Source organism: Struthio camelus, chromosome 5 (genome assembly GCF_040807025.1).
Source record: "Struthio camelus isolate bStrCam1 chromosome 5, bStrCam1.hap1, whole genome shotgun sequence".
NCBI lineage: Eukaryota > Metazoa > Chordata > Aves > Struthioniformes > Struthionidae > Struthio > Struthio camelus.
The window spans coordinates 46,583,129-46,595,617 of NC_090946.1; the positions used below are offsets into that span (position 1 = coordinate 46,583,129).

The 12,489-nt window shown below is 40.5% G+C and overlaps 1 protein-coding gene across 1 annotated transcript; it reads right to left on the bottom strand.

Annotated features, from left to right (window-relative positions):
- Positions 1-4: 4 nt before the first annotated feature.
- On the bottom strand, positions 5-12,255 carry VTI1B (vesicle transport through interaction with t-SNAREs 1B). The gene is made up of 6 exons (XM_068946222.1): positions 12,011-12,255; positions 8,030-8,088; positions 6,334-6,525; positions 4,768-4,941; positions 1,423-1,484; positions 5-371 (listed from the first exon to the last, which is right to left on the bottom strand). The coding sequence occupies exons 1-6, from the start codon at positions 12,123-12,125 to the stop codon at positions 275-277; spliced, it is 699 nt and encodes a 232-aa protein (XP_068802323.1). The 5' UTR covers positions 12,126-12,255; the 3' UTR covers positions 5-274.
- Positions 12,256-12,489: the final 234 nt, after the last annotated feature.

The following is a 12,489-nucleotide window of genomic DNA, read 5'->3' on the forward strand; positions in this document are numbered from 1 at the left end:
TGGCTACTGTACTATATACCAAGTTTTATTCATTTAGTTAGGTATATACAAACTGAGACAATAAAACATTTATTACCTTCTTATTAATCTTACCAGTAGTTCAACTCTGTCTGTGCATTTTCCTTTTACTCCCATTCTGTGCCTTTCTAGGGTTAGTACAGTTTCAGTTGAACATGCTGTTGCATGAGACAGTTCAATCCTTAAACAGTCAAAAGGAACAGATACCCCGTTCAGTTCCTCAGCAGGAGAAAAACTCATCTCAGTCATGAAAAATTCATCTGCTGCGAAAGAATTTGTAGTAGACCACACCTCCCAGGATGGCTAGTTCCAGGATGATGATGACTGACAGCAACAACTTATTTGTGGTTACTCTAGAGTTTAAAAAAAAAAAAAATTGATCACCATCTTTATACCTTAAGAGCAGAAGGCACTGTCTGAATAGCTGTTAACAAGCAGGAAGGGACAAGCTCAGTGTTTTTTCTACTGTATTCCTGGAAATTCTGCTTAAATATTCTACTTCAATAGCAGTAGTTCTACCCGCCTCCCCCCCCCCCCACTAAGTACAAAGAAGGTAGATCAAACTGCTTTACATGTGCCTATTAACTGAATTAAGCAAAAAGGGGAATATCAGTTGAACTCTTCTATAGGAGCTGGATGTGTTAAAACCCACATTGTGGTGCTTTTACTTGAAACTGTAGGAGCTGAAGTAAAACTATAAAACCTCTAAATAAGAATGTACTTTTCCTATTGAAAAATTCCACAATTATCATAACTTCTCTTAACAACAGGTATAGAGGAAAGGTTGTTAGGATAAAAGTACATACTTAAGACACGCTTCTCCATGTACTGGTTTATAAGGATAATGAAAGCACAAGAGCTAAGAAACTGTAGAGACACTTAAGCAGCCAAGGCCTAGTCATCAAAACAGTACGTGGTCAGGCTGAGTTTCTGGTATGACAGTCTCGCTACTCTAGGGTGTTACTATGGGCTTACCGGATTTGTCTGTGTCATCAGACATTGAAATCACTTAATGCTACAGTGGTTTGTGGAACAACAACTTCTGACCTTAACAACAAAGCATTTCATGAGAAGTCACGATATATTAGCAATTCACTGTAACCTGCTTATATCCAAATCCCTCCCCTGACAATTTATCATGCACAATGGTTAAAGACATATTATCCTAAATGAGCAGCACAAATTCAGTAGTGTTCAACTATCATGTACTCCATTAAGCAGTTACTCGAGCAGACAAAACATGAATTACCATCTATGCACTTGCATGCAACTCTGTTCACACATTCTCTGAAGCCTCCCTGTAGTTCCAGCTGACACTGTACTGCTTTGTTCTTGCCTTAAACTAGTAGGCAATTATACAACCTGCTGAGTACTGCTCTTGTACAAGTCAGTCATATTACTCACCTCCTGGACATGGTACGCAGAATCTTACGACTCTTGCTTAAGTTTTCACTTGTATTCACCAACTAAGAAGAAATGAAAGTTATTTACCAGTTAAGCAAGTATACACCAACTCTGTAAAGGTGCACCAGCAGGCAGTTGATATTGATATGTTGCAATTAATAACAGATTCAAGGCTAGCCATATATTCTCAAAATCCAGAGACAACATTACTGCCCTCCAGGTACAATACAGCTGCAGAGCTGCCGTCTTATTAAGAAAGAAATAAGATGTCCCGATACACTTTCCTGTCGGTACATACAAAGACTGTATGCAATTTAGGAAAACTTCCTGTCCCCTTAGCTAACCTAACAATATTGGAAAGTTGGTATTAGCTCCTTTTATTAAATTTCATTTCATTCATTTCATTATTCAAGTTGTCAATACGAGGAAAAAAAATGGTGTCGGCATGTTCTTCCCTAGTGCACTTCTAGAACTGTTTGAAATGCTACTAAGTTTCTAGAAAAGAACCATTTTGCACTGGTAGGTCTAAGCGAGTCATTAGATTTCAGCTCCAAACTGTTAATAACTAATGCATTTCAGCTTTGTAGTGCTCAGAAATGAATTGTTAAGTATTTATCAGTCAGCTATTAAGAAAGAAGTAATTAAGGGAAGTCATGGACAACTGAAAAAAAGCTGTTGTCTCACACAGACTAGGGACTCATGATGTATGGTCACTGAAGCTCTCCTTGTAAGACCTGGCCAGGCCACTTTCAAAGCTTCAAGATAAGTAAAAGGCAAGTCAGGTTATTTACCATTACAGCACACAAGATCCCTGCTTGCAAAATTCCCCTTCTGGTTTAAGCTACTACCCTCAACTGCAAGACTGACCCTGTAGGTACATTTATGTTTCATTGAGATGCACTGGACCAAGTTCAGAAGAAAACTACCACTTCCACTTAAAGCATGCTGGATTTTGGATCTTTGCTATGAAAGAATCAGCAAGAAAGTCTGTTTCTAGTTGGGGTGTGTGCATTTTAAAACAATTTTAGCAATACAATGTCTACAATGCTTATTATAAAAAGCACAGCTGCATAAATAATCTGTGGATAGACTGATATATTTGAAGAACTATAGTACTTTTTTGATAACAAAAAATTGACAAAAAATACACCTACAAATCTTGAGACATTTCCCTTCCTACATTCCAACCCAAATTTGGGAGTAGGGCAAATCAAATTCTAACTAAAAGTGAAAAATTACTTAAACGAAGAAGCTTCAGGCTTTGTGGCAATGAGTATAGATAACTCCCGAAGAAAGGGGTATGCTTTCTGTTTTGGCAGCATGCGCTTACTCGTCTCACTCCATGTCCCCCTGCAAGTCACTCATCTAAAAGGTAAGGAGCAGATCAGGAGGATGAGGAGCAGGCATCCTGCCTGACACCAACATTCAGAGGAACTTACCAACAGCCTTCCAAATCTAAACCACTACTATTACTCTTTATGTGCTGGGCAATACTCTAGCATTTTTTGATTAGATCAAATTACTGTTCTATTTTGAAGAGGTGCTTTTGGAATGGTTTCTTGTTACATAAGAGATCACATTCTTCTGTGTACTTACTCTCGTTTCATCACTGAAGAAATTGTATTTTAGGGACAACTTGTCAAACGCAATACTAAACTACAGTTACCACCAAGTCTCCAAAAGGCTCAGGTTCTTTCTTATATACTAGAAGTGCTCTCATTTATATCCTGTTGTGGGGAAAACAAAATCTGTATACTTTAAACCATTCTAAATTAACAAATAAGGTACATTTAGATACTCTCTTTAGCAAAAATATCTTCATAGCTATGTGTGGTGAACAGGACCTCGTGACATTTCTAAAGAATTCTTAATTGTGACTGAGTAGATTATACCTAAAGTTGTGTTAGCAGTAAGTTGACCTGTTTTTTATTTAAACAGTTGCAGTGTCACAGAGGATCAAGGATTAATAACGTGCATCCTATGTCACTGAACAGAACAAAAAAGGTAAAATACCGTCAAGGTAATTGAGCTATTCAGTCCTAACATCACAAACAAGTAATGGTCATGATTGCCAACCAGCAGCCAGCTGCTATTGCTTCTGATGTTAATGGTTTAGACTCTTAATGATTCTAGGAAGCCAACAAAGTCAAGCAAGACTGAGCTGGACTCTGCTCCCTTTTGTACTTCACCATAAATACTAGTCCAGCTTTGTCGTACGCTTTCAGGGGTAAATCTCTCAAGAATTCTTGCCTTCATCAGTCAGTGCTCTAATTTAACCAAGTGAAACTTTGTTGCTGATAATGGAAATACCCATGAACATAGGTTCTTTCTTGAACACGGATCTTCCTTGGTGTGAGATCTAAGCACTAGAAAACATCTTTTCTCATTCAGTGAGCTCATTCAACACAAAAATCTGTGAATTAATCATTTCAGAGCAACTCACCTCTCCGACAATAGTTTGCTCAAAAGAAATATAATTTGACGTCATAATTTGACATCAGACTGTCAGATAATTTGAAGCAATTTACGCCATTACAGTTTTAAGCTATTCACTGTTGAGCCACTTTCTCTACTGTCCTCGAGAGTGTAAGCGACCTACTAAGTCTCTAATCAATCAGTTTAAAAAGTCAGCTAACAACTAGTTTAGCTTCTTTCATCAAGCTTAAATAGCCACAATAAGAATAATATCAGCATTTGTATTTTTGGGAATCACTAGAACTGGGTTCAAAAAAATCAAAATAGCTAGTTCAGTTCCGCAGTCTTCTTAGTGGCAAGTACTTGTTACTAGGAGAATTCAAACTACATTGGGATAAGCAAAACACATGTTCCCCCTCCCTTATCAGTGTACTGCTCTGCATTCCTCTTCTTTTCCTCACCGAACCCAGGCTCTTATACATTTTACTGGATGGCTGGCTCACGGATTTCTTCCTATGAGACATACCATAAGTATGAGAACTATCATATTGTATTCCTTATATACCACAGAGGCAGCTTGGCTATACTAGGGCAGATTGGTGAAAAATTCACAGTGCTGATATTCAGGCGCCAGTTTTGCGATGTCCCTTTGCAAGCTACAGAAAAATAGCAGCAGTATATAGGTCTAAGCACCTAGTCACGCACAGATACTGTAGCAGACATTTGGCCATCACGCTTTGGGCACTTCCATAGCGTTTATTCTCCTTTTATGAGCCCCGCACAGACATGTGACAGCCTGGATTTGGTTTGTAAAAACATCAGCTGGATTATCATGTCCAGGGAGGTTTCCAACAGTAATTACTGACATACAGTTCCCACTAAGCTAACATCAGCTTGTTCCAATACAACGCCCACTGTTTTTCTGCTTACTCTGCTCTTGGTGCGTTCCAGCTGCTCTCGCTGCTCTCCAAGTTCTTCAATTATATCAGTACCAATCTGATCCGTCTCGGCAGCAATTCGGTGTGAGCGCTCAATGCTCTGAGTGGCTCGGTTTAGGCTGTCTGTGCCCTGGAGAAGCAGCACCCTCTGTGACTGCAGATTAGTCTGAAAAATAAGGTGTGCCTAACTATTAAACATAGAAATAGAGCTGTATTAGGCTTCTGACACATTAAAGCGTTAAGATGTAATTCTGTCAGACATTCATTTATATTAGCTGTACAGACTTCTTAGGATAACAGGTGTAGCCCAGTTAATTTTGAAATAGTTCTCATTCACATCATAAAATCATGACCAAATATGATTCAATCTTGAAAAAGGTTGCACAGCTAAAGAATTAACACATTTAGTTACAAAAATTGACTTTTTTTTTCCTCCTTCTCTCAGTAATTTCTGTTTCTATCAAAGGATATTTACATGAAAATATTATCTTTGCTTTCAAGGTGCTAACTTATTCATATCTAAATTCAGTCTCATTTGAGAATTAACAATTGGTTGCTGGGGAGATCACTAAGTGTTTACACAGTCAAAAATATTATGAACAAACAGCACTAGCAGATGGACTGCTAAGTAACAAAGATCCTCTTTTCATGTCAGTAGCTTCAGCTAAAGGATAAAAAACGTTTGCTGACCTTGGAGCCAAAAGGAAGCTCAAAATAAAGTATTTTCTTAAACTCAGAAAGTCTAATGTATCATCCAGCTCTCAAGTATTATAAAAGAGGAATCAAATGACAAAACGTACCTACTTACTGTAGAATGAGTTATTAAAGAAAGAGCCTCCCTCAAAGCCTCTATATTTAAGAACAAATAAAGCAACCCTACCTCCATGAACTCTCTTCATATATCACAGCACTTGCCTCTCTCTGAAGGTGGCAAGCAAATTCAGCCTCAGTAGCTCAGATATATCTAAGCAAATTTGGTACTAAGCAAAGAAACTGGTGTATTTCTTGCACTGTCGAGCATATCCATAGTGAACAAAGTGCTAGAAGATGACTTCTTAGGTTTTCTTTATATTATTTAAACTAAGATAGAGAAGAGAATTCTTAAAAGAGAATTCTACCAAAGAACCGACATGGTGCATGTGAGTCACACACTTGGCTAATTTTAGAGATGAAAACTACATCAGTCAACTGCATCGCTGCTGTGCTTTCAGTGCTACAGGGGAATGATTAAACAAAGCATTTCAGTACTTGCAACTAGTCTCTAAAAGTCAGTTTTTAAAAAATATGGCCTATAAGATATTAAACAGATGACACCCAAGGAGTACTATTTTAATTATAATAAATCATTATCTTAAAACAAAAAAGCTCTCTTACAAGTTCTAGGTGTTCCTTCTCCTCCCCGAGACAGATACTCATTTTACATGCAGAGACACATACAGGGAGTTATGCAAGCAGAGAAACTAAGTGGATTAAAGTAGAACCACTAGAAATAATACATCTGGATTTTTTTTAAAAGACAATCACAGAAGTTTAAATACAATTTATATCTAATGCTCACACTCTGTTCATTTTCTGTGGAGAAGATTCCATATTTTATATCTCCTTGACTTCCAGGGCCCAATCCCAAATCTGTACTTCTCATCTCTCTCTGGAACATGGAGAGGTCTCTTCTGTAAGCCCGGATTTTGCTCATCATTTGGTTGCGGAAAGGCAGAGGAGCATATTTCAATTCTTCCTCCATTTCCCGCAGCTTTAATGAAAGAAAATGTGTTTATTTTTTAAAGTATCACATTATTCTTACCAACAGCCATACTCAAAACTGAGCAGCACATGAGGGAATTCACATGTTTTTATGGGAACTGGAGGTAGGAGAGGGAGAATTAACCCCAAACCATGTATCCCTCATCTAGTATCAAGTACACCATTCTGTTTAATGTTACTCAGCCTACGTGAATAAATTTATGCCAGGATTTATGATTTCTGGCATCACATCTTAATGACCTAAAGAATTTTCCTCTAAGATACTAAGTTTGAACTTCTCATTCCGTCCTTTAATATTTTGCAGTTTAGCATGTTATTGGCACCATCCATAGTTTGATTTACATTGTCATATCCTATCTCAGCAGCACACGTTGAGTTTTGTTAAACAACAGCTTATGCCAGGAAATAACAAACTATGCAACACTTCAAAGAAAAGTTCACTGCCAAGCTTAATGCTTGACATCTTTTGAAATATCACTTTAACTTCTAAATTTGCACTTTTCCCTTTCATGTTTCCCTTTCATGTTGTTGAGTGCAAGTATCAGCTTCCCATCATACCTGTGCAATAGAGCTCTGTTGCACAGATAGGCATGCCACCAAACTCGTAAGTCAAACTTTCAAGCCTGACTACTGGAGTTAGGATTTACAAACCCTGGGATTTTGCAATGCATGAATTTTCACATAAACTTTTGGTGACAGCTGCTACAAATTCAGAATGCTTAAAGCTGTCTCCCAATATGACCTCTACACCCTACACATCATCAGAATCTACAGATACACCTCAGTCTGGTGCAGTTTCTGGTGCAACTGCTGTAATAAAACAAACAAAACACACAACACCCCCCATTTAAAAGGTATATTATACCGCTAACAAATAGCTCATTATTAAGAAAGGGAAGTTTAATCCATAATGTCTTGCCTAAAAAGACAATTAATTGGTATTTTTGCATTGTTGCATGTCACCTGCTGCCCATGAAGCCTTTATCTTCTTAGTACTCTATACAACAGAATTTTCAAATATACAAGATCCCTGCATTTAACCATCACATACCCTGCATTTAACCATCACATAATTACAGAAAGATCAGATGGGTTAAGACTGCCATGAAATAAAGACAGCAGAAAAAAGACAAAACAGAAATTCACTACCTGCTTTTGGCAGTACTCCCCACAATTGCTAACAATTTTAACTGCACCGCTATCACTCTCCTTCACGCAACAGAGGGAAGCGATATCCAAACTGATCAGTAATAGATAAACAAATAAATACATGTGTGTACATATGTGTGTGGGTATGCATATACACACACACAGCAGTCTTGGCCAGCAGATGCATTAATCCGATCAACAGAGCAAACAAAAAAAAAAAAAACCCACAATATTTCCCTGCCAGCATAAGTACTCAATGAAAGTAAAATCTGCAAGTATTGCCCTTTTAAAGGCATCAATGTGTCAATCAGTCACAGAAGCCACAATTCTAGGCTTAAACTTACCGTTTCATTTGCTTCACGCTGTTTCTCATCAAATTCTCGAACTAGTTTTTTTCTCTCCTCTGTTGAATAAAAAGAAGTATGCTAGATAAACTAGAAATAAATTACAACAGAATTCAATCCATTATGGGCAAGGAAGCTGACTACAGAGACCCCATGACAAAATTTACCACAAACAGGAACAGTCTGTTCTTATGATAACTTGAATAGGTTGGGAGCAGGGGCAATGACCCTAGCTGGCCACTAGCTTTGCTGGACAAAAGAAGTCATTATTCAAACTTGAAATATTTTTCCGACCTAATCCTCAAAACTCTACTCCCAGAACTGAGAAACAATTAACATGAAAGAATAACAAAGCGGATGTGTTGGTAAACATCTCAAATATTTCTTATTTTTGCATAAATTCTGCAAGATTATTGGAAGCTGAAACTTAATTTGAATTTGGATACAACATGAAGTCAAGCTACGTTTCCAAGTGATCCCTGAAGTTTCCAGTAGACACAGTACTCTGCATTCCAGTAGTCATCTAATAAAGTTAGGTGGTAAACAGGATAAGAGACCTTTAACATTAAAGATGCTATCAAGATATCAGACCAGGTACCCAAATTACTGCACAAACGCTTCCCTCTTCTGAGATGAGATCAGTTGTTTGGCCTAGCCAACAAAGCTATACATTTTAATTGTTTGAGATAGTCACTAGGTAGTCAAAGATGTGCTGGCATCCTTGTATCTAGCACTTTGCAGACCAAAGAATTGCCTTTCAGTGCTGCTATATTTTTTAACAAAATCTTAAATATATATTTTGCATCTGTTAAAAAACAGAATCAGCCATCATGCTTTTCTAATATCCAAGATCAACAAAAGCAGTATCAGGGAAGCAGAATTCTGAAACACCTCATATCTCAATGGAACAAAAATAAATGTTTTATAAGCTTTTGCAAAAGCACAGAAGGCAACCACCAGAGGACTCTCTTAAAATACTGCAAATTTAAACCAAATTCTATCAGAAATCTAATAAATGTGCAATAGCCTAATTCATCTCTCTCTCAGGAGAGAGCAATTCAGTCTTAAATGAAACCTTGGGTAGTAAAAAACGCAGGCAGTCACATTGGTGAAACTTACCTAATTTGATTAAACTGTTTAGACATCATTATGAAGACACTGTTGTAGCAAAAAAAACCTGACTTTATAATAACTTTTGTTAATACAGTCCCCTGCATGAACAGCAGCTTTTTAAGGCACTAAGCTTTCAACAGCTGAACAGGAGAAAGTTTTGAAGTGATCAAAACATTATAATATAGCTCCTCTCATTTACATGACGCACCTAAGCTGTACTGTTTTTTGTAAGTACAAAAAACTGAATTTCTTTAGAGAAACGTATATTTTAAACTGATCCAGGCTATCTGAAATGCTTTCTTATAAACGTGGAAGAGAAAAGGTTTCCAGATCAAGGATTCCGTTATCTTATCGGTACAGAACGGAATAGCATTTCCAAATTTGCGTCCCTCAAAGATGGCTACCAAGGAACTAAAGATTGTCTTACCTGGAGTTTTGGGAAGGTGCCGGACATCTTAAAAGGAGTGTGTAAAATTTCTTTTATTGTCTCCTGAAGTTCTCAGAATCAGATATCTCAAGAAAGAGAGACATGCACACCCCATATGTATTAGAAGCAGACAAAGCACACCAGCAGTGCAGCATGCCTTCACCAGATAGAGAAATTCCTAACATATCTTAAACTCTCTTGGAAATACTTTCCAGAGTATTATTGTTTTTTCCAGTAACAGATTTAAAGAATAACATCATTATACTAAAATTTTGTAGCATGTCTGAAATAATCAATTTGTAATTATTTGTAATCTTTTGAAAAATCTGCAAGCGTTGCAAAAATTGTTTCCTGTAAATATTGTTTACATCTACCGCTCAAGACTATTATAGTCTTGACAAAGCTCTACTTTACTGAAAAACTCATCACTCTCCTTTCTACAAGAAAGTGAGGATCTCTTATAAGGAATTTCTATTATTTTAATATTATAAATATAAAATTAAATTACAATAGAGAGTGTTGTACTTCTTGCTCTATGGAACTTTTCAACCCAAAGTAATGTTAGTGACATTCTCAATTCCCTCAGAGCCCTTCAAGTAAACAGTGATGCAAGCACAGTATTTTCTCATTCTTTTCCTTAAAGTCAGGTATTAAGAGACAGATCCTGCATTTCAAGGCAGCAGGGACAGTCGCTGTCTCATAAAACCATCTTCAAAAAATTTTATGCAAACAATATCCAGATTCACAGGCCATTCTCCAAGAGAGGGTATGTTTTTTACTCTTGCTGACCAGCAGTGAAATTAAGTCAGCTTTGAAAGTTGTAATTTGCAGTTCTGAATGTCCCTCTTGTGCCAAACTCTCTGGAACCTTGATAATGAGGATTGTGACCCTGAATTTAACTCAATATTAAATACAGAGCCAGATACGAAATGGAATACTAAGCTTTTCATAGCACGTGTTATCTAGCACGCAGAGTGGTAGATTCTGAACAAACCAATTATTTCCAGGATTTGTGATTTTATACCTAAATACATGGAACTAAGGAATTCTGGGGATCACAAGACTAAACTATCACAGAGCATGGCTTATAACCTCTACTCATTCAAAAGAACACCCATACTCAGAAGAAACTGGTTGCAGCAGTTCACGACAATTACGTATCGCGTTTCTCCTTTAAAGCAAGTATTTAACCAGAGTCGGCCACACTGGTAGAATTCTCCTTGCCAGATCACTTCCCTTTCCAGTTCTCAGAACACAACCGAATATTAAGAACTGAATTGGAAAGGCACTACAGAGTCTTTACAGAGAGGTGTTCTGTCAGAGAGTGTTTTAACCACTAGTATGAGCTCCATTACTTAGCAAAGAATTCCTAAACAATTAGATTTTGTGCCTAGCAGAACTTTGTCTAGTTTGCTTTACATTAGATTGTTTTTCTAGGCTGTGAGTAGGGCACAGACCACACTTTTAAAACAGTCTTTTACAATAGAAAATTTCACTGGTAAATAAATCTATGAACTGTTTCAGACAAACGTACTGCTGAAAACAGCTTCTAGTTCAACTGATGAGATTTTGAACTGAAATCTTGAAACAAGATAGCAACACTGATGAGAGAAATGCAATTCAGGCAGTTCACTTGCAAATAGCATGAAAATATGCTAAAACTTCAAATCCAGGTAAAGTTCTAGTGCCACCAAGTAACCACCTCTCCACCGAGCTGAGACTGAAGCTGAACGCCCAGCAGCACAGCAGCGCTTGGCTGCAGAGCTGCAATTTGCCAGGCAAGAGGAACTGCTCCCCAGGGGTAAAGTGACACAAGCACCCAGCTGTTTCCATGTCTGGGGCTTTACATGACTATGCCCAATACTCCACAGCAAAGCTATGAGAAAATAGCAGTAATGGGAAAATAAGACATAGAGAAGCCGGACCTAACAGAGCCACGACAGCATGACCTCCCAGGAAGCAAACCAAGGGACAGTCGCGGGGAAGGAAAGTCAGCTCGAAGTGATGCACCAACTTCCTGCAACTGTCCTAGCAAACTCCTTCCCTCCATAAGGGCTTTTAGAGAGACTCTGTTCTCTGGTTGTAAAAATGGATTTATCTACAGAAAAGCAACCCAGGCTCCCTGCAGCTGTCCTGTTAGTTAGCAGGCCCCACCTATGCAGCGGGGTGGCCGGCCGGGAAGCACCGGCAAGGGCCCGGCAGAGGGGCCTCCGAGCAGGGAGGAAGGGAAGCAGCGACGAACGGCGCAGCGACCAGACCCCGCCACAGCCAGGGGAACGGCCCCTCGCCGGGGGAGGTGTCCGAGGGCCGGCCAAGGCCCTGCCGCCCGGTGGAGCCCAGCCGGGCCCGTCACGGCCGCGCCCGGGGGCCGTTGGCCGCGCGCGCCGCTCCAGCCCCTCCCCCCCGGCCGCGGGTAACGGCCGCCGCTCTGCCCCGCTCACCGGCCGCGCTGCCGCGCAGCCGCTCCGGCACGCCCCGCAAGTCTCCGTGCAGCCCCCGGAAGATCTCATGCAGCCGCTCCAAGTGCTCCGAGGAGCCAGAGCCCCGGCTCGCCATGGCAGGCAGCCGCGTCCCGCCGCCGCCGCCGCCGGCTCCCGCGTCCCCCGGCCCGCGCCGCTACCGCGCGGCTCGACGCATCGCCGCTTCCTGGCGGCCGCTTCCCAGCCCGGCGGCGCCGTGGACCCCCCGCTCCGCATCGCTGGGCGCCCCGAAGCGCGGCCCGACCGCAAAACCGCCCGGTGCCGCCGGCCGCACGGCCGGCAGCGCCCCCCCCGGACCGCTCCCCGCGGGGCTCGACCGCCAGCCGCCTGGCGAGAGGGCTGGCGCGGCGTCGGCAGCGGCCAACGGCCGCCAACGGCCGCGGGGGGCGTCAGGCGCTGCCGGGGCAGCCCCGAGGCGGGGCGCGGGGCCTCGCGCCGCG

Coding starts and splice junctions, on each gene's coding strand:
- VTI1B (XM_068946222.1), bottom strand. CDS start 12,125: ATGGCGAGCCGGGGCTCTGGCTCCTCGGAGCACTTGGAGCGGCTGCAT. Junction 8,089..12,010: donor GCTGCGCGGCAGCGCGGCCG/GTGAGCGGGGCA, acceptor TTTATTCAACAG/AGGAGAGAAAAAAACTAGTT. Junction 6,526..8,029: donor AGCGTGAAGCAAATGAAACG/GTAAGTTTAAGC, acceptor CTTTCATTAAAG/CTGCGGGAAATGGAGGAAGA.